The 21,981-nt window shown below is 37.1% G+C and overlaps 1 protein-coding gene across 1 annotated transcript in view; it reads right to left on the reverse strand.

The window, feature by feature from the left end:
* The window catches only part of TSHR (thyroid stimulating hormone receptor), a 141,153-nt gene that overhangs the window by 90,604 nt on the left and 28,568 nt on the right, over window positions 1–21,981 (reverse strand). The window contains exon 2 of the mRNA XM_053705548.1: window positions 980–1,048. Coding sequence (XP_053561523.1) covers window positions 980–1,048 — 69 coding nt within the window. The remainder of the gene's footprint in view (window positions 1–979; window positions 1,049–21,981) is intronic.

Raw genomic sequence — 21,981 nt, forward strand, 5'->3', positions numbered from 1 at the left:
TAAGGAAGGGAGTTTTCGAAGTCTTAGGCGGTGGGTCTCCCCTCTGACGAAATTGACACAACAGCGCACCTCCCCATAATAGATGTTTTTTCTCTTTAAAGAAAATTTGGGCAAATTACATCTGGTCCTTGGTCCATACACAACTGCTCAACCAAACGAGTGCTTCACTCATGTTTAAATTTGCACTTTATTACTCCTAAATGCAAATTACTGATCAAGGTAACAAACTCCAAGCATTCTCTGAGCAATTTTGACCTCACAGCCTTTCTTCCATGCCCTTTAACTGACTCCACCCTGACATGTCAAGTGTCATTGTCGGCTCTTTAAAAAATACTCTTTCATTTGCCTAAGGCAGCTGCTGCTTGTGGTTTCCATAGGAAGTCTCACTGCTGCTTCCCCTTGTGTGCTCTAGCGCCCCCTAGAGCACACAAGGGGAAGTTTTCTGTCATTAGAAATAATGTGGTGTTGCACTACATACCACTTTGGTAAGTAGAATATACTTTCTATAAAGTTGGTTTATTGGTGCAGCAGTACAGCTATTCTCCAAGCAAATAAATCAATTCCAGATCTCCAACTATGATGATTTAAGACCCTGCAAAGTGACATGAAAACTGCTATCGCTTCATTAAGCTCATCCATCGGATTACCACTTTTTGAACAGTTAAGTAATTACTAAATGTGGTTTATAACTCTTGCTCAATGACTTTCAACTTTAAAAATCTCGTATTGCAAGATAAAAATTATAGTTTTAATAAAAGGAAGAAAAAAAATATTTTAACATTTGAATATGTGTAATTGTTGCTCCTTTTGTTTTTACTGTGTCATTATCTTTATAAGGGGTTGTGCAGTGCTGGTCTGCTTATTATTTTTATAGAACCAGGGCGGCAGTGACCTAAAAAAGATTGGGAACCACTGCTCTAAATCACGTGTCACATCTGTTAGCTTAAGAAGAAAGCTCTGTTAGAGAGTAGCTACTTACACCTTATCCAGTTTAGTCCCATTGAACGCATGTCCTTGTAGTCGTGTAAAGCCGTTGTTGTAGAGATTTCTAGGAAGAAAATGGTCATTAAATTTGTATCATATTACTATTGTAATATTCTCAGTGTTTATTTGTATATGTGCGCATGAATATGTGTATGTGTGCATGAATATGTGTATGTGCGCATGAATATGTGTATGTGCGCATGAATATGTGTATGTGTGCATGAATATGTGTATGTGTGTGCATGAATATGTGTATGTGCGTATAAAAAAAAATGCTAAATATTTTAAAAACTTCTGCTACAAACTAAATCTGGTTGATATTTGGCGCATCCAAAACCCGGATCTTCAGGCTTTCACGTGCGAGTCTAAAGCCCATAGGACCTTTTCTAGGATAGATCTTTTTTTAGTCTCGGAATCTTTATCTGTTTGGAAACTGGAGACAGAAATTGCAGAGATTCTAGTCTCGGACCACGCAATTATTTCATTGCATTTTCCCCCGAACGGTAGGAGTAAATCCAGCAAGGCGGTATTTTGCTTCCCTAGGTTCCTATATTCTGATCCTAGATTCTGTTCTTGGATGAAACAGAAATGGCTGGAATATGGTAGGTTTAATGCTAATTATAGGAATAAAGTAGAAATATTTTGGGAGGCGTCAAAAGCGGTGTTGCGGGGGGAGATCACGGCATACACAAAACGACGAGACAAGAAGATTAAGGATAGAGAATTCCAAATGTCCAATAAGGTAAAGAATGCATTCAGGAGAGTTCAGATTGATCCTTCCTCGACCAATTGGGAAGTATATTTGGGATTCAGAAAAGAGAGAGACCTTTTTTTAAAACAAAAATCTCAGATAGAGGAAATAAAAATAACTCGACATTACAGAGGGTTTCACGGGACTTCTGCAAAACACCTTGCGAGGCTCACCAAAAGTAGGAAAAAAAAAATCTTATTCCAGCTATTAAATATCGGGACTCTAGATATACCAATTCCAAAGAAATTGGGGAAGAATTCTTTAATTATTATCAACAGTTATACGCATCAGTCAATATAAACCATGCTGAGCAAGAGGTTTTCTGGTCCAAGATTAAATTACCAATAATTCAATCTGAAGAATTGGCTGCATTGAATGACCCCATTTCTTGTACAGAGATTGGTAATGCAATTGACCATTTGAAATTGAATAAGGCTGCAGGCCCAGATGGGTTTCCTGCAGAATTCTATAAGTGTCTAAAGGAAGAGTTGCTTTTGATACTGGAAAATCTATTTAATATCTATTATGTTTCAGACAATCCAATCTCTTCATATTTTTCTGCTGCAAACATCTCTTTGATTCTGAAAAAAGGCAAAGATTCGGAAGATCTAGCCTCATACAGACCAATTTCGGTGTTAAACACCGACTATAAGATTTTTGCCGCTATTATAGCAGCAAGATTGTCTCGCTGTCTACAGAATCTTATACATCCTGACCAGTCGGGGTTTATGACTGCTAGGAACCCAATAAAGAACTTCCGTAAAGTTACTACCTTTTTGGATTATGCTTGGAATATTGACTAAGGTCATAAAAACTTGTCACTACAACATAGTGCGGTACTTACGTTAGATGCTACTAAAGCATTCAATTCTATTATCTGGGAACACCTATTTCGGTCACTTGAAAGGTTTGGGTTTAAAGGAAACTTTGTGCAGTTTGTCAACAGAATTTATGCTAAACCTATTTCCTATCTATTGATAAACGGGGAGCGTTCTTCTCAGATAATGTTGCAACGGGGCACCAGACAAGGTTGTCCGTTATCCCCATTACTGTTTAATCTGGCGTTGGAACCATTCGCAATCAGATTAAGGGATAGCTTACAGGGGATCCCCCTTGGCTCTCAATGGTTAAAAGTGCTGATGATATACTGTTTTTTTTGGAGGATATTCACCAATCTATCCCAACATTATTGCAACTCCTTAAAGAATTTAGTTCATTTTCAGGATACAAGGTCAATTTGGAAAAAAGTGAATTGATGTGCCTAGGTAAATCGACCTGTCCCATTGTCAAAACCCCATTCAAAATGGTTAATGCCATTAAATATCTTGGCCTGGTTCTGCACAAGAATCCTAAATTTTGGTACTCAGCAAATTATTTGCCCCTGTTTCAAAAAATCAAACTAGACCTTCAATTATGGGCTGCATTCCCATTGGCTTTAACGGCCAGGGTGAATCTGATCAAAACAATTATCTCTCCTCGTCTTCTCTATCCACTCCAAAATCTTCCTATATTCATTATGAATAAGGACATTAGGAAATTGTATGGATATATTTCGAAATTCTTATGGAAGGACAAAAAACCTTGTATCGCTTTGGCTAGATTTATGCAGAAGTCATCTACAGGGGGTTTATCACTCCCTGATGTCAAGCTATACAATATAGCCACGTTAATCAAATTTGCTTGTGATTGGATCACAGATGCTAATATAGTCTCTTCTATTGAGGAAGAGACTTCGTTAATATATCCTTTTGCCTTAAAGGCTATACTCCATTGTAAACCGCAACAGTTACCGTCTAACGTTGCTTCTCTCATATCATTTAAGAATATAGTAATAGCCTGGCATAAGTTCTGTAGTATGTTAAGCATTGATCCGACATATTCAGACTTTCTCCCCATTAGAGGTAACCCTCAATTTATCCCAGGTATCTATCAAAAAGTCTTTAAAGTATGGGCTGAAAGAGGGTTAAACCTAATAAAACAGCTACTAGATGGAAATCACCAGATATCTACATTGGAATCTCTTTTTCAGCTATATGATCTTCCTAGATCTAATTTGTTCGCATACTTCCAGGTCAGACACTTTATTTCTGCTCAAAATTGGCTTTTTCCTTTATCAGCTGCCTGGTCTGAGGTTAGAGTACTCTTACAGAAATTCTCTGTAGGGGACACATCGATTTCATTAATGTATGACATTATGTTGTCAAAACAGAGTCAAGTATATCTGGATAAGATTTGTAATTTCTGGTCTCCTCATATCCCAGATATTGATCATGAGAGTATTAAACAGAGTTTTTCCATTTCAAAGAAATGTAAGGTCTCTATGGGCTGGAAAGAATCCCACATGAAGCTTATCAATAATTTTTATCTATATCCACTGAAAATCGCTAAATTTTATCCAAATAGTTCAAGTAGCTGCCCTAGATGTTCATTTGCTAGAGCCGACCTGCTACACATGTTTTGGTTTTGCCCTAAAATTAACCAACTTTGGTCGAAAATCACCTATTGGATTAACCAACATTTTGAAATATCTTTATCTTTGAAGTTACAAGATATTATCCTTCTGATATCTCCATTAAATACCAGAGATAGTCACTGGATAGGGGTTGTTAATACTATTATATTAACGGTTAGACATCTGATATTAAAACATTGGATAGCAAAGAGAGTTCCAGGGTTTGTGGAGATTATTAAATCAATACAGGAGCAAATAGTGTTTGAATCCTATCACTTGCAGGATGCATCAGATAAGAGAATCAAGAACTTTCTATCAGGATGGTGTCCAGTTATTAAGTCATTCTCCCTCCCTATACAAAAACAGATCCTTTTCCCGTTTTTATCATCTATTAGCTTTGCAGAACTAGTGTTAGTAGGTTTGTTTCCTTCTACCTGGATTGTTAATGATGGGGAAGTAATTTAGTTCAACTCAAGGGCTTTTTCCCCTTTTTTTTTTTTTTCTCTTTTTTTTTTTCTTTCTTTTTTTTATCAGCTGTATCACACTGTTCAGTGTGAATTGAAAAAAGGGGGGGGGGGGTAAAAAAAAAAACCTGTGAAAATCACAGCTAAGATGATGTTATGTTATATCTAGTCCTATTCCAACTTTTGTACAAGAGATTTCTTGCTTTTTTTATGTTATTGTTTATTCGCTGAATATCTGTTGGATAGTGACTATGTACTGTAATTATGTTTGTGAGTTCCAAATAAATATTATATTCAAAAATGTGTATGTGCGCATGAATATGTGTATGTGTGTGCATGAATATGTGTATATGCGCATGAATATGTGTATGTGTGTGCATGAATATGTGTATGTGCGCATGAATATGTGTATGTGTGTGCATGAATATGTGTATGTGTGTGCATGAATATGTGTATGTGCGCATGAATATGTGTATGTGCGCATGAATATGTGTATGTGTGTGCATGAATATGTGTATGTGTGCATGAATATGTGTATGTGTGTGCATGAATATGTGTATGTGTGTGCATGAATATGTGTATGTGTGTGCATGAATATGTGTATGTGCGCATGAATATGTGTATGTGTGTGCATGAATATGTGTATGTGCGCATGAATATGTGTATGTGTGTGCATGAATATGTGTATGTGTGCGCATGAATATGTGTATGTGCGCATGAATATGTGTATGTGTGCATGAATATGTGTATGTGTGTGCACATGCACAAATAGTGCAACAGTAAGGGAGGATCACACTGGATATGATATTCAAAACCTTGCCGGCATAGAGAGAAATCACGCAAAATCTTTGTTTTGGTTTTAGACCTTGTATTAACATAGAATTTGATGGTAGCTAAGAACCAAAAGGCCCATCAAGTCTACACATATTGCATGTTACTATTTTCTCAGGATAGTCTATTTAAATAGCATATTTTGTCCAAGTTCTTTGTTATCTTTGGTATCATGTTTTCTAAACATATATGTGAACTACTGACATCACATCAGGGGTTAATTTCACATGTAGTAGTAAATTAAATGGGCATCAGCAGAGAAGTTAAATCCAGTATTTCAAGGGAGGCTAACAAGATGAAAACTGCATTTAGTGCTATAATAATACTGTGCCTTTTAAAACTCAGCATGTGATCTCAGCGATGTACAAACCTAAAAAGGGGGTTGAGCCATTTGACGTTCTAAAATAGATCTTTTAACTGGGTGAAGTGTAAGCTCTTTGGGTCTTATGTGTTATACATACAGCGTGAGAGACTCATTCCCCAATCCCATGAAGGCATTTGCTGGCACAGAGGTCATATGAGGGTTATCTGCGATCTCCCTGCAAATAAAGTAAAATACACATCTTAGACTTGGTCCTCAGTCACTGTATAACTTAGTATGGCTGATAAGATGGTTCCTTAATTTGCATAAACATAAAAACATGCTATTTACGTCACTTATACACATTGCCAATTATACATAACATTGTTTCCCCTTTAATCCATCAAAATAATATTTAAAAACACTGTACAGCAGCTTATATACTTATAATAACAAGGCTTTTGTTTAGTGTTACAGAAAATTATCATATAGGCCCAGTGTAAAAGCTTTTTGAATAGGTTAACAGTACACTTGTTGCAATTGTTTTTTAACTCTACCTAATCTAGAGCCAATTCTGACTTGTTACTGGAGTAGACAAAGCTAGGCACTGCCAATTTGTTACCAAAATCTGTATTGTTTAGCAGAACCCACAATTTCTTTCATAAGGTGGTGAGAGTCCTCAAGCCATTACTCCTGGGATTCAACTCCTGGCCAATATTTGGAGGCAAAGGATCCCAAAACTCCAAGAGCACTTAAAGGGACATTCCAGCCGAAATATAAATGTACATAATTGAATTGCATCTATGAAAAGAAACATACAGTTTATGCAATATAAATGTATTGGCAAAAATGCTTCTAGTAAAAGTTATCACTGTTTTAGTGTTAGCATTTTTCTCTGCACGTGCAAGTGAAGCTAGATATTCTCAGTGCACCATTATTTTAAATACTTCAGCTGCTCAGAGTATTAGTGGGGATTGTATCATGTCAGCAATTAACAAATGGAGTCATTACCAGATGGCACAAGTACCTTAAGCTCTCTGAGCAAGTGCTGTGTTCAAAATACTGGTACACGGTGCATACTTAAATACACTTTTAAAACAGCTATAGCTTTTACTAGAAGCCTTTTAGCTAATGCATGTATATTACAAAAATGCTTCTATTCAAAACGAGATGTATCCAAGTGGATTCCAACTTTGGCTGTAATGTCTCTTTAATCCTTCCCACCTCTCTGGTATGCTAGTCTTATCTTTGCCTCCACAGGAGGAAGGTGAAGAATTTAAGTGCTCCAGATTCATTGAGAGGGGTCCTCAGACTGATTTAAGGCCCCCTGAGAGAGGGGAGATGGGAGTATGGGACAATGACACAATTACTCTCAGCGAGGAGTTAGTCACAAGCCTGCCACAGGTGTTACAGGGACTGGTCTCTTAGCCTCCCCCTGTTGGGTTGGCGATATACTTGATAAATAGAACCTCTGCTGTGATGTACACAGCACTGGATGGGCTCTCTGCTAGAAGCTGTCACTTCTGCAGTGGGTAAGCGCAGTAGAATGGGTGCAGTCCAGGTAAGTAAAGAAAAACACATTTTGTACTTACACAAGCTATAAGCAGGTACAGTTTCTACTCAGTACATCATAGCCAGGGGACAATTATTAGACAGATTACACCCCATGCATACACTAGACTATATATGGGTATGTCTAGTTGTAATGGGAGATAACTGTATTCTGGGGAACCTCTTAGTATATAAAACTGGCATTCTCAAATTCTACCTTGGGAAGAGAATAATTTCTGTACACTTTCTGTAATTCATATCCCAGGTGTGAACAACCGGAGAGCAGACTATCTCAGTCGCCAATCCTTTCATCCAGGGGAATGGTCTCTAAATTTGTATGTCTTCAATCAGATTGTAGAGAGTTGGGGTCTTCCAGAGATAGGAGCTGATGGCTTCTCATTTGAACAACAAGCTTCCAATATACTTTGCGAGATCCAGGGATCCTCAGGTGGACTTTGTAGAAGCTCTAGTAGCTCAGATCTTTTCGTCTTGCATACATCTTTCCACCAACTGTTCTGCTTCCAAGAGTGATAGCTCAAATAAAGCAGGAGGTCTAGTCAGTAATTCTGATTGCTCCAGCTTGGCCACACAGAACTTCTTTTGTGGACCTACAGGTAATACAGATATCTAGCTTTCCTCCATGGTCTGTTCCTCTACATCACGATATTCTGTCCCAAGGTCCATTTTTATCATCAATATCTCGAGTCTCTTGACATCATGGCTTGGAGATTGAATGCAGAATGTTAAAACAGTAATGTTTTGCGGATGCTGTAGCTACTATGGAGAAAAATCTATCACAAAGTATGGAAAGTTTTTCTTTCCTTTCGTGAAAAACAAGATTTTAATTTGCATTTTTTTCAGAATTCTTAAATTTTTACAATAATGTTTATATAAAGCGTTATCTGCTCACTCTTTATTAAAGAGTCTGATTTCAGCCATTCACTTTTATACCACGAGAAAATTGTTACACTTCCTGACATTCAAAGTTTTGTTCAGGCTTTATTCAGGTTAAAACCAGTCGTTAAACCTAATTCTCCCCCTTGGAATCTTAATTTTGTATTAAGTGTTTTGCTGGTATCTCCATTTGAAACTATACATGCTTTAGAAGTTCAGTATCTGTCTTAAAAGGTCTTGTTTATTTTAGCAATATCCTCTGCCAGAAAAATTTCTGAACTGTGTGCTCTTTCTTAGAGCCTTCTTATCTGGTATTCCATCAAGATAAGGGGGTGTTACGGACTAAATATGACCTTTTTTTACCAAAAGTGGTGTCTTCTTAAAACATCATTAGGGAAAATGTAGTTCCTTCTAAGGTTCCTTCTAAGTCCTAAGCTGAAGAATTCAAAGGAAAGACTACTAATGTAGATGTAGTAAGCGCCTTATTATTATATTTACAGAATATAAAGGATTTTAGACAATCCTCTAATTTGTTTATTTATTTCTCCAGTCCACACAAAGGCCAGAAGGCCACAGCATTACTTTAACTTCTTGTCTAAAACTCTTGATTCACAAGAACACATTACATTCTATTTGAATAGATCTGTTTCCACTTCTTGGGCTTTCAAAAATGAGGCTTCTGTTGAACAAATTTGCAAGGCAGCAACTTGGTCATCCTTACATACCTTCAGTAAATTCTACCACTTTGATGTTTTTGCATCTTCTGAAGCGGCTTTTGGTAGAAAAGTCCTCCACTCAGCAGTTTCTGGAAAGTAGGTGCCTGCGTTTCAAAAACAAAAATGTTTTATCCCGCTGAAACTACTTGTGGACTCCACAGCTTGGGTATTAGTTCCCAGGAGTAATGGCTCATGGACTATCACCACCTTATGAAGGATAACAAAATGTATCCTTTTCTGATCTTTTCTGTCTTTTTATATTCACACTTTCTGGGGGGGAAAAGCTCCTACTGAGCATGTGCACAAGCTCACAGGGTATACGTATACTAGTCTGTGATTGGCTGATGTCTGTCACATGATACAGGGGGCCAGTTATTGGGAGAAAAAATAAATTTGCCAGAAAAAAATCTACTGCTTATTTGTAATTCTGAGTAGGTTTTATTGCATTGTCTTTATATTATGCACTTGGTGGTGGTCCTTTCATTTCTTTCATGGTGGTGAGAGTCTGCGAGACCCGCCCAGTTTTCAATTTTATGTATTTACATTTTCTGGCGTTAGTTTTAGTTTGCACCTCATTTTTCCTGCTTTGTCCTTTCCTATTTTTCTAGAAAAAACTGATATACAATAAACAGCGCAATTAGACCCTGAATAGACACACTGTTAAATAACGTTAAGTGCAACACATAAGTATATGAACAAAAAATAATAGAAAACAATGATAATACTATAAAGTGTATAAAACCAATATACACTTAGTCCCAATGTAGCCAGTCCTGTAAGGTCTAGTCAGTCCTAACAAATGAGTGCAAGTTTAGTGAATCACTTAGTATAGATGTTGTTGATTGATCCTGCTGTGCGCGGAGCAGCTGATTGTTCACGGGACTCCAACTGTGTTCGGTCCCAAAGCAGGAAAGCTGTACAAGAAAGGAAGGGAGAAACACAGCGCATCCGCGATTCACAGTATCATTTATTCACCAGACAAATGACACGCAACACAAATACACTTACAGAATGAGAATCTAAGGAATGCACATCGGCACAAGGCCAACTCGCTTAGACCGCTGTATTCCTCGAGGGGATCCCAGAAACACCGATCTACAGCATTTGGTTTCAACGTCCTCTCTGCAGCTGTGTGCAAATCCTTGCAATATCAATAGTGTCCTAGCGTCTCCTGTAGGCTCCTCCTCCCTACGCATTTCATCTGCTCACAGGCAGACTTTCTCAAGGGTTTCACAAAAGACAACTTAGGAAATGTGAAACAAAGTGGATCCACCGATTATAATGCCTGGAACCGAAAGGGTTGAATACAGATTTAGACTTGCAAGCATTTATGAACTAAAATATACAGTATAGCTAATACTTCTCTGCAAGTCCATTTAGGGACTACTACACTAATAATAAAAACCCCTTAATAATAACCCTTTAATAATGCCCCTTTTATGTATTAAAATGTACGTGGATCAACTATTTGTGCTTTATAAATATAGTCTAATGTAGTTTAATATAGCTTTTAGAATGCTTAACATGAGATACGAATCTATTCGGTTTTTTAATGTTACACAGCTCTTGACATGCTTTGCATCATTACTATTTTAATTATTACCGGTATATGTATAAAATTTTTCATTATATTTCAAGAAATTGCAGATTATTGTTTTGTATATTTTGGTTATGATAGGGTATATCTATGACATTATATGTGTGTATTTTTAGATCACGATTTTATTTATTCATATTATCTATGGTGTGTCTCCAATTATTGTTTACATTTTGTAATTTGACAGGTCGCTTAGCTTGTAACTTTAAATGAATTATTGATACAATGTGTAACAAAGGATGATGTATTACATGACGTCCTGGGAGGCGGGAAGGTTTAAATTGGTCTTGGCAGTATTAACATCTGCCTTTGTGAAACCCTTGAGAAAGTCTGCCTGTGAGCAGATGAAACGCGTAGGAAGGAGGAGCCTAGAGGAGACGCTAGGACACTATTGATATCGCAAGGATTTGCACACAGCTGCAGAGAGGATGTTGAAACCAAGTGCTGCAGGTCAGCCTTTTTGGGATCCCCTCGAGGAATACAGCGGTCTAACCGAGTTGGCCTTGAGCCGATGTGCATTACTTACATTCTTATCCTGTAAGGGTATTTGTGTTGCGTGTCATTTGTCTGGTGAATAAATGATACTGTGAATCGCGGATGCGCTGTGTTTCTCTCTTCCTTTCCTATTTTTCCACTTCTCCTTTCTTGGCTATACTTAAGACTAGCATACTAGAGAGATGAGAGGGATTAAATGATCCTGGAGTTTTGGGAATATTTGCCTCCTCCTAGTGGCCAGGATTTGAATCCCATGACTAATGGCTTGTGGACTCTCACCACCATTAAAGAAATTAATGTATTAGCTAAGTATAAATTTTGTTTTTCAGTGTGAAATCACAGGAATAGGGGGGAAAAGATATAATGAAAGTATATAGCAAAGTTTTTCATCACAATCTGCTAGAATAACTATTGTATGAATTATGGAAACTACTCTAGCTAATAAACTAAATACAAGAAAATCTAGCTGAACATATTAATCAACCCCCCCCCCAAAAAAAACAAACAAAAAAAAACTAAGAAACTGGAAAAATAATTTGATTTTGATAGTAACAACCTAATGTGTATAAATGCAGGATTAGTTTCAATTCATTACATATGTGTAATAAACAATGTCACATCCTTTGGAGTATTTTTTTTTCTTCAAATTTCCAAACACTTGATGGCAAACATACAAGAGCATTATTAGAATTATAAGTAAGTGCAGCTTCTATCATTTAAAAGTGTAATCTAAGAAATATGTGTAACTTTATTTCTATTCAACTAAAAACAATGGTGTTTTTTGGTGTTCAAAAACCTTGCAAAATGAAACAATGTTTGCAGCAATGCTAAACATTGTTGCAAACACTGCTGACATAGAATGTTAAAGACACACATGGGCTCTTGAGACTACCTAGCATTACTTTTCAACAAAAGATACAAAAAGAACAAAGCTCATTTGATAACAGAAGAAAATGTGAAAGTTTGAAAGACTGGGGTTCATTCCAGTCTTTCTGATCCCACTTATTGGAGGGTTTTCTCCTTTCAATCTCTGTTTTAAAAGTTCTGAGTGATCACAATTTATAGCAACTTTGGACTAGCTTTAAAACTAGGGATGGGCAAATGTTTTGCAACATTCAAAAAATTAAACAAATTTTAACACATCTGTTTGTTTCAAATGTTTGCACAACATTCTAACATGCATTTAAAGCAATAGTATTTCTAATGCTATCTTCAAATGTAATATTTGATTCAAATTTTTCTAATTTAAATATTTCATAACTCTAATCGAATTATGCTTTCTTTAAATGTTATATTCAAACTATGCAATATTGATAATAGAAACGTTGAATCAATTTATTTGTATCTACTATGTATGAATTTACTAAATTCCCTACTACATGAAATATTGAACTTCTGAATAGTATTAGTTCAATTGAATGTTACATTCAAATTTTAGAATGTGGATATTCAATGTAATTACAAACATTTGAAAACAAAAGTAACATTCGAAAACCGGAAATAAGATATTATCAAATTTCAATGGATTTTCATTATTATCATCATTCGACTGTCCAAACCGAATGTCAGCAGGACTATCCGTTCTACCAAGCAAATCGCACTTTAACCACATTCACCAATTCCTATTAAACCTCATCACTTAGAGGTTTCACAATTTACAGTGAGAACTGTTAAAAGGGTGAGCAGTAGTTGGTGTAAGGGGAGTGTCTGAGAGTATGAAATAGAGGATGGAAAGAGAGGAAAAGGAGTTTTGTGTGGAAAAGGGGATGCAATGGAGAGAAGGATGCAATGTGAGGTACAGAGGGGGATGAGGAGGTTGTTATTATGTATGAGAGAGATGGAACGTGAGTAGGTAATGGTTTGTGAAAGAGACGCTGACAGGGTGAGCAGGAATTTGGGTATATAAGAAACCTGTGATGGTAAAGAGAACCTAGTCTGTGTGTGAGACGGGGGGTTTGGAGGAGGTTTTGCATGTGAGGGGGCTGGTATGAAAGAGGTGCTCTCTGTCCATCCATTTTAATATTTGATAGGGAACTTAAACTCTGGCATTAACACATGCATACATACAGTATATAAATGCTACAGGACACTGCTGCAGGTGCTCAATATGCACAGTACCATATAAACCAATACCTGGAACTACAATTCCCACAAACCTCTGCTGCCAAATCCCTACTTACCATGTCTTGATTTTTTTTCCAGCTATTTGCTACTACTGTCCTTGATGAAAATAAATATACAACAAAGGCACATTTAAACCTTATGTTTCAGTAACCACTGCTTGTTTATATATATATCTCAAATGTTTTGTTTCCTTTACTCAGAATAAAAGTAACCAAAACAATATCTTTCCATTTTTTCTCCTATTAATGGGGAAATAAATTACTTTCCGACAAGACTTACAATGACTAACCTGGCTTCACTAATAGACAAAACCATAAAGCAAATACAAACATATCTAAACCCTTTCCCTTCTGTCTCACCCATCTCAGTGTCCCATTGTAATAGGGGGGGTTCTAACTGAGGAAGTATTTGTTGTATAAGGAAAAAAAACCCTTATTGTATGTTTTTTGACATTTAAAAAATAAAAATAAAAAATGTCATCTTCCCAATGGAATTTGTAGAATGTATTTTGATTTTTTAAAAACAATTCCTCCATTCTAGAGAAAAATCATTTGTATCTGGTCATCTTCTCTCTTTTTTTTTTTTAAAGAGACAATCAACACCAGAATTTTTGTTGTTTTAAAAGATAGATAATCCCTTAATTACCCATTCCCCAGTTTTGCATTACCAAAACAGTTATAATAATACACATTTTACCTCTGTAATTACCTTGTATCTAAGCCTGTGCAGACTACCCCCTTATTTCAGTTCTTTTGACAGACTTGCATTTTAGCAAATCAGTTCTCACACCTCGGTAAATTCACGTGAATGAGCTCAATGTTATCTATATGAAAAACATGAACTAATGCCCTCTAGTGGTGAAAAACTTTCAAAATGCTTTCAGATTAGAGGCGCCTTCAAGGTCTAAGAAATTAGCATATGAACCTCCTAGGTTTAGCTTTCAACTAAGAATACCAAGAGAACAAAGCAAAATTGGTGATTAAGTAAATTGGAATGTTGTTTAACATTTGCATGCCCTATTTGAATCATGAACGTTTTCTTTGGACTTGACTGTCCCTTTAACTGCTGCATTACCTTTTATAAACTTTTGTTAGTTTATAATTACTTTTTCCTCTCACAGAGATAGTGCTAAACATGTTCAGATTCTGACCACTGAAATATAAAGCTTCAAAACAATAGTCTTTGCCTTGACTATATGTCCTTACTCTGCATTATAATCTGCTAAAATTCTGTTGTGCATTAGAAAACTGTGTTACAAGGACATTTTATTCAACAGAAATTTTGATTTATCCTTGATCCAGCTATAAGAAAGGAGATGTGAATCTATTGTTTTCTTTATTTAAAAGGACATGCTACCATATGTTAAATCTCTTAAAAGTGATGCAAAATATCTAAAAAAGCTGATCAGAAAATATCACATGAATATCTCTATAAAAAAAAATGTCAATGTTTTAATCAAAATTTCCTCAGTATCCACATCCCACTGTAGAGGAATATTAACATCCAATCTGAATGCTTGTCCCAGGACTTATAAGGGAGCATGCATGGTCAGAAAAAAAAAGCAAAGAAAGAAAAAATAGCATTTTCAGTGATGAGTTCAGACTTTGCTTTATTATAACCTCATGGGATTTTTTTTACATAGTCTTATGAGATTTCACCATGACCTAGCTAGATTTTATAATAAACTTCCTTAAAGGGGAATAAAACCCAATTTTTTTCTTTCATTATTTAGATAGAGCATGCAATTTTAAACAACTTTCTAATTTACTTCTATTATTTAATTTGCTTCATTCTCTTGATATTCTTTGCGGGATAGCATATCTAGATATGCTCAGTAGCTGCTGATTAGTAGATGCACATAGATGCCTCGTGTGATTGGCTCACCCATGTGCATTGCTATTTCTTCAACAAAGGATATCTAAAGAATGAAGCAAATTAGATAATAAAGTAAATTGGAATTTTATTTTAAATTTTATTCTCTTCCTAAATCATGAAAGAAAATGTTTGGGTTTAGTGTCCCTTTAAATTGAGGATCAAAAGAAAGGGCCTGAGACAGCACATGCCAGATGCACTCTCCTTTTCAAGACCTGGGACTAGCATCCTGATTGGCTGCTTAAAGTTCCTGCACAAAAGGACATTTTGAGGTAATATATCTTCCTTTTTTAAACAGAAATCTTCAATTTTTATGATTCAGATAGGGCAGGCAATATTAAGAGACTTTTCAAATCACTTCTACTATGAAATTGACTTAATTTTCTTTGTTGAAAAGCATACCTAGGTAGGCACAATAGCAGAAATTCACTACTGGGAGCTAGCTGGTGATTGGTGACTAAACACAAATGCCTCTTTTCAGTTATTCACCAAATGTGGTTTAAACACACAGTAATGTTTAACTAATAGTGCAATAATTAAAGTGTTTGTTTTTATATATGTTTTCAATTCTGGCAGACATTATGGGGCGACAAAGGTGAGGGAACTGCTCCTTAATTAAAGGGACAGTCTAGTCTAAAATAAACTTTCATGATTCAGATAGAGAATGTTATTTTATTTTTATTTTTCAATTTACTTTTATCATCAATTTTGCTTTGTTCTCTTGGGGCGCGATCCGATATCGATCGCAGTTTGCGGCGCAAGCGAGGGAACCGGCGTCGCCCGCAGTTTCAGCTCGCAACTCGAGCCATCCCATATAAGTCGCCGTCAGATGCTAACGTGCCGTAAGTCTCACAAACCAGCGATGTCCAGAAATCTGCGTAAGTACAAATTTCTGGCGTCGCCAGTGACTTGCGGCACGTTAGAATCTGCCGGCGCCTATAAAACCTGACTAAAGTTTAAAACACCCGCACTGTCTAACACGCCTCCCTAACATAGCCCGCACTGTCTAACACGCCTCCCTAACATAGCCCGCACCAGGGCCGCCACTAGAAATTTTGGGGCCCCTGACTTAACCATTGATCAGGGCCCCCCCCCCCTCCTTTGACATGTGCAATTTTTGACCAAGTGAGTAAAACGTATATGCACTTTATTCTTAAGTGTCTATTTAAACTTGGAAATGTTGTAAAGGTATTAACATACAAACACACAGACACACTCATACACTGAAACACACACACACACTCACACATAAGGATTCACATATAGACACTCTAGCAGACACGCAAAGAAACACACTCAGACACAGACACCCAAACAGACACTCAGCACTTGTTTACATTGACCTCACAAGTAATGAGGTAGACTACAGTATTGTAAAAAAAGGAGATTAAGAAAACAAAATATGGAGTTCTTATTATCTTTTTGTAAAGGAAGATGCCAACAGCATGCAGTGGCTGAAAGGAAGGGCCCTGAACTGCCTAAACAATAATTTAAAGGTTAAATGGAGGATTAGGTGACTTCCAGAAAGGTCTCATTAGTCTCAAAGTCTGTAGAAAGATGTGAATAATCAGTAGTAAGGTCAAAATGTCCTAAAAAGGAACAGACAATGGACACACACACACACACTCAAACTTGCACATACACCCAAGGAAACACCAACAGAGACAGCCTCAGAAAACACAGAAAGACATACACACACACACACACACACACAGAGACACCCACAGAAAACACAGAAAGACATACATACCCTCACTGAGACATCCACAGAAAACACACAAAGACATACACACACCCTCACAGAGAAACCCTCAGAAAATACACACCCTCACAGAAACATCCACAGAAAACACAGACATACCTACACACACACACACACACACACACCCTCACAGAGACATCCACAGAAAACACAGACATACATACACACACACACACCCTCACAGAGGCATCCAGAGAAAATACACAAAGACAAACACATGCCCACCCTCACAGAGACACCCATAGAAAAAGCTCAAAGACATATGCACACACCCTCACAGACATCCACAGAAAATGCACAAAGACATACACACCCACCCTCACAGAGATACCAACAGAAAAAAATACATACACACTCATAGAGACACAAACCAAAGCACAAAGACATAAACACAGACACCCACAGAAACACTCACAGGAGAAAACATTTATGCACCTTGCATCCCCTAAATCAACAGTGTGTGACATGCATGATAAAAAATGCAGAAATTAAGAGATCACTTTTTAAAGAATCATATTTGTAAATGTGCAAACAAAAATAATTCTGTGAATTCAAAATTGTACATTAATGATCTGGGTAGATGGCCTTTTAAAAGGTTGACATATGTTTGTTTGATATTTTCTCCATTTTCCCCAACCAAGAGCACCATTTCAAATATAGTCTACAATTCTTCCCATCTGTCAGCTGTACTTGTGGATTTTGAAAATGCTGTACTCTATATGGTCTTGGTGGAACCATAAGCTGTGGTACTCATACCATTAGATCTGGTTAAATGCAGGATTTAAGCTTGTTGGTATGCATTTCAAAATTAAGTCAGCTGTAGAGTAAACTGAACAGTTTTAAGTTAACCTGTCTCATTTCCAACACTGAGCAATCTTAGTCTGAGAGTATAACATGTTATGCAGATGTAAAAATCTTAGATAAAATGCCTTCTTGTATCTGAAAAGTCCTTGCATAAAGGGGCAGTAAACTGGAATGTAATATATATGATTTGTGTATTGAGGAGGAAACATTTCTGCATGGTTTTAAATATAGAATTTCTACAGCATTGTCAAATAATCATAAATACACTGCTGCTAAAAAAATGTGTTTTTATGGACCCCTGGCCCCACCATATAACTACTACAACACTGAAGTTACAATCTTAAATTGCACAAAGAAATAAAAATACATTTGCCAAGTAATTCCTACCTCCTCTGCAAATGAAAGTGATCAGCCATCTGACTCAGACACACACTGTACAAACAAAGTGCCAAGTCTGTCTCACACTGTGCATAGTGGTTTAGTGCACACTCAGAAATCCTCTAAAATGCTAATACTTTACTCCTTGTAATAACATTTCACTCTGCTGCACTCTGCTGTAGTACCCACTGGTGGCTGCCAAAATTTAAAAAAAATGTAAAAAAAAAAAAAAAAAATTTTTTTTTTTTTTTTTTTTAGTTCTTGCCTCATGGGGCCCCCCTAGCCCATTGGGCCCCTGACAGGAGTCACCCCTGTCACCCCCTGATGGCGGCCCTGGCCCGCACTGTCTAACACGCCTCCCTAACATAGCCCGCACTGTCTAACACACCTCCCTAACATAGCCCGCACTGTCTAACCCTCTATCCGCTATCCCCCCTCACTATCCTAACAATAAAAAAGCTATTAACCCCTAAACCGCCGCTCCTTTACCCCGCCGCAACCTAATAAAGTTATTAACCCCTAAACCGCCGCTCCCGTACCCCGCCGCCAGCTATATTATATCTATAACCCCCTAAAGTGAGCCCCTAACACCGCCGCCATCTATATTAAAATTATTAACCCCTAATGTAAGCCCCTTACACCGCCGCCATCTCTATTAAAATGATTAACCCCTAATTTAATCTACCTACCCTGCCGCCAGCTATATTATCTATATTAACCCTAAGTATATTATAGTTAATATAGGTATTACATTATATATATTAACTATATTAACCCTAATTATATTAGGGTTAATATAGTTACTATAGTATTTATATTAACTATATTAACTCTATCTAACCCTAACACCCCTAACTATATTTATATTAAATTAATCTAATCAATTTATAAACTAAAATATTCCTATTTAAATCTAAATACTTACCTATAAAATAAACCCTAAGATAGCTACAATATAATTAATAATTACATTGTAGCTATGTTAGGGTTAATATTTATTTTACAGGTAAATTGTTAATTATTTTAACTAGGTATAATAGATATTAAATAGTTATTAACTATTTAATATCTACCTAGTTAAAATAATTACCCAATTACCTGTAAAATAAATCCTAACCTAAGTTATAAATACACCTACACTATCAATAAATTAAATAAACTACAAACATCTATCTAAAAATACAATTAAATTAACTAAACTAAATTACAAAAAAAAACAAACACTAAATTACAAAAAATAAAAAAAAGATTACAAGATTTTTAAGCTAATTACACCTATTCTAAGCCCCCTAATAAAATAATAAACCCCCAAAATAAAAAAAATTCCCTGCCCTATTCTAAATTAAACAAATTTCAAAGCTCTTTACCTTACCAGCCCTTAAAAGGGCCTTTTGTGGGGCATGCCCCAAAGAATTCAGCTCTTTTGCATTCAACAAATACAATCCCCCCCCCCATTACAACCCACCACCCACATACCCCTATTCTAAACCCACCCAAACCCCCCTTAAAAAAGCCTAACACTACCCCCCTGAAGATCTCCCTACCTTGTCTTCACCACACCGGGCCGAACTCCTGATCCGATCCGGGCGATGTCGTCCTCCAAGCGGCAAAGAAGAATTCTTCCTCCGGCGATGTCATCTTCCAAGCGGCAAAGAAGAATTCTTCCTCCGGCGACGTCTTCCTCCAAGCGGCAGCAAAGTCTTCATTCTTCCGGCGGCATCTTCAATCTTCTTTCTTCGCTCCGCCGCCGCGGAGCATCCATCCCGGCCGACTGCTGAACTTGGAATGAGGTACCTTTAAATGACGTCATCCAAGATGGCGTCCGCCGAATTCCGATTGGCTGATAGGATTTTATCAGCCAATCGGAATTAAGTTAAAAAAATCTGATTGGCTGATTGAATCAGCCAATCAGATTCAAGTTCAATCCGATTGGCTGATCCAATCAGCCAATCAGATTGAGCTCGCATTCTATTGGCTGATCAGAACAGCCAATAGAATGCGAGCTCAATCTGATTGGCTGATTGGATCAGCCAATCGGATTGAACTTGAATCTGATTGGCTGATTCAATCAGCCAATCAGATATTTTTAACTTAATTCCGATTGGCTGATAGAATCCTATCAGCCAATCGGAATTCGGCGGATGCCATCTTGGATGACGTCATTTAAAGGTACCTCATTCCAAGTTCAGCAGTCGGCCGGGATGGATGCTCCGCGGCGGCGGTGCGAAGAAAGAAGATTGAAGATGCCGCCAGAAGAATGAAGACTTTGCTGCCGCTTGGAGGAAGACGTCGCCGGAGGAAGAATTCTTCTTTGCCGCTTGGAGGATGACATCGCCGGAGGAAGAATTCTTCTTTGCCGCTTGGAGGACGACATCGCCCGGATCGGATCAGGAGTTCGGCCCGGTGTGGTGAAGACAAGGTAGGGAGATCTTCAGGGGGGTAGTGTTAGGCTTTTTTAAGGGGGGTTTGGGTGGGTTTAGAATAGGGGTATGTGGGTGGTGGGTTGTAATGGGGGGGGGGGGGATTGTATTTGTTGAATGCAAAAGAGCTGAATTTTTTGGGGCATGCCCCACAAAAGGCCCTTTTAAGGGCTGGTAAGGTAAAGAGCTTTGAAATTTGTTTAATTTAGAATAGGGCAGGGAATTTTTTTTATTTTGGGGGTTTATTATTTTATTAGGGGGCTTAGAATAGGTGTAATTAGCTTAAAAATCTTGTAATCTTTTTTTTATTTTTTGTAATTTAGTGTTTGTTTTTTTTTGTAATTTAGTTTAGTTAATTTAATTGTATTTTTAGATAGATGTTTGTAGTTTATTTAATTTATTGATAGTGTAGGTGTATTTATAACTTAGGTTAGGATTTATTTTACAGGTAATTGGGTAATTATTTTAACTAGGTAGATATTAAATAGTTAATAACTATTTAATATCTATTATACCTAGTTAAAATAATTAACAATTTACCTGTAAAATAAATATTAACCCTAACATAGCTACAATGTAATTATTAATTATATTGTAGCTATCTTAGGGTTTATTTTATAGGTAAGTATTTAGATTTAAATAGGAATATTTTAGTTTATAAATTAATTAGATTAATTTAATATAAATATAGTTAGGGGTGTTAGGGTTAGATAGAGTTAATATAGTTAATATAAATACTATAGTAACTATATTAACCCTAATATAATTAGGGTTAATATAGTTAATATATATAATGTAATAACTATATTAACTATAATATACTTAGGGTTAATATAGATAATATAGCTGGCGGCGGGGTAGGTAGATTAAATTAGGGGTTAATCATTTTAATAGAGATGGCGGCGGTGTAAGGGGCTTACATTAGGGGTTAATAATATTAATATAGCTGGCGGCGGTATAGGGGGATTAGATTAGGGGTTAATAATTTTTATATAGGTGGCGGCGGTGTAAGGGGTCAGATTAGGGGATAGATAAGGTAGATGGCGGCGGTTTTAGAGGCTCACAGTAGGGGGTTAGTTTATGTAGATGGCGGCGGGGTCCGGGAGCGGCGGTTTAGGGGGTAATAACTTTATTAGGGATTTAGGGGGGGGGGGGATCGCGGTTGACAGGGAGATAGACATTGCGCATGCGTTAGGTGTTAGGTTTATTTTCTAGTTAGTTTAGGGAGTTACGGGGCTCCAATAGTCAGCGTAAGGCTTCTTACGGCTGCTTTTTGTGGCGAGGTGAAAATGGAGTAAGTTTTCTCCATTTTCGCCACGTAAGTCCTTACGCTGCATATTGGATACCAAACTGCGCGGGTTTGGTATACCTGCCTATGGCCCAAAAAACTGCGGGCGACGGCAGAAATATACGGGCGTAACTTCTAGGTTACGCCGTATATAGGATACCAAATCCGCGCAATTATTGGCGTCGCCGGCTTTTGCGGGCGACGATTTTTATCGGATCGACCCCCTGGTATTTTTCCGTTGAAAGCTAAACCTAGGAGGGTAATATGCTAATTTCTAAGCCCTTGAAGGCCACCTCT

The sequence above is a fragment of the Bombina bombina genome, chromosome 1, assembly GCF_027579735.1.
Source record: "Bombina bombina isolate aBomBom1 chromosome 1, aBomBom1.pri, whole genome shotgun sequence".
NCBI classification, from domain to species: Eukaryota; Metazoa; Chordata; class Amphibia; order Anura; family Bombinatoridae; genus Bombina; species Bombina bombina.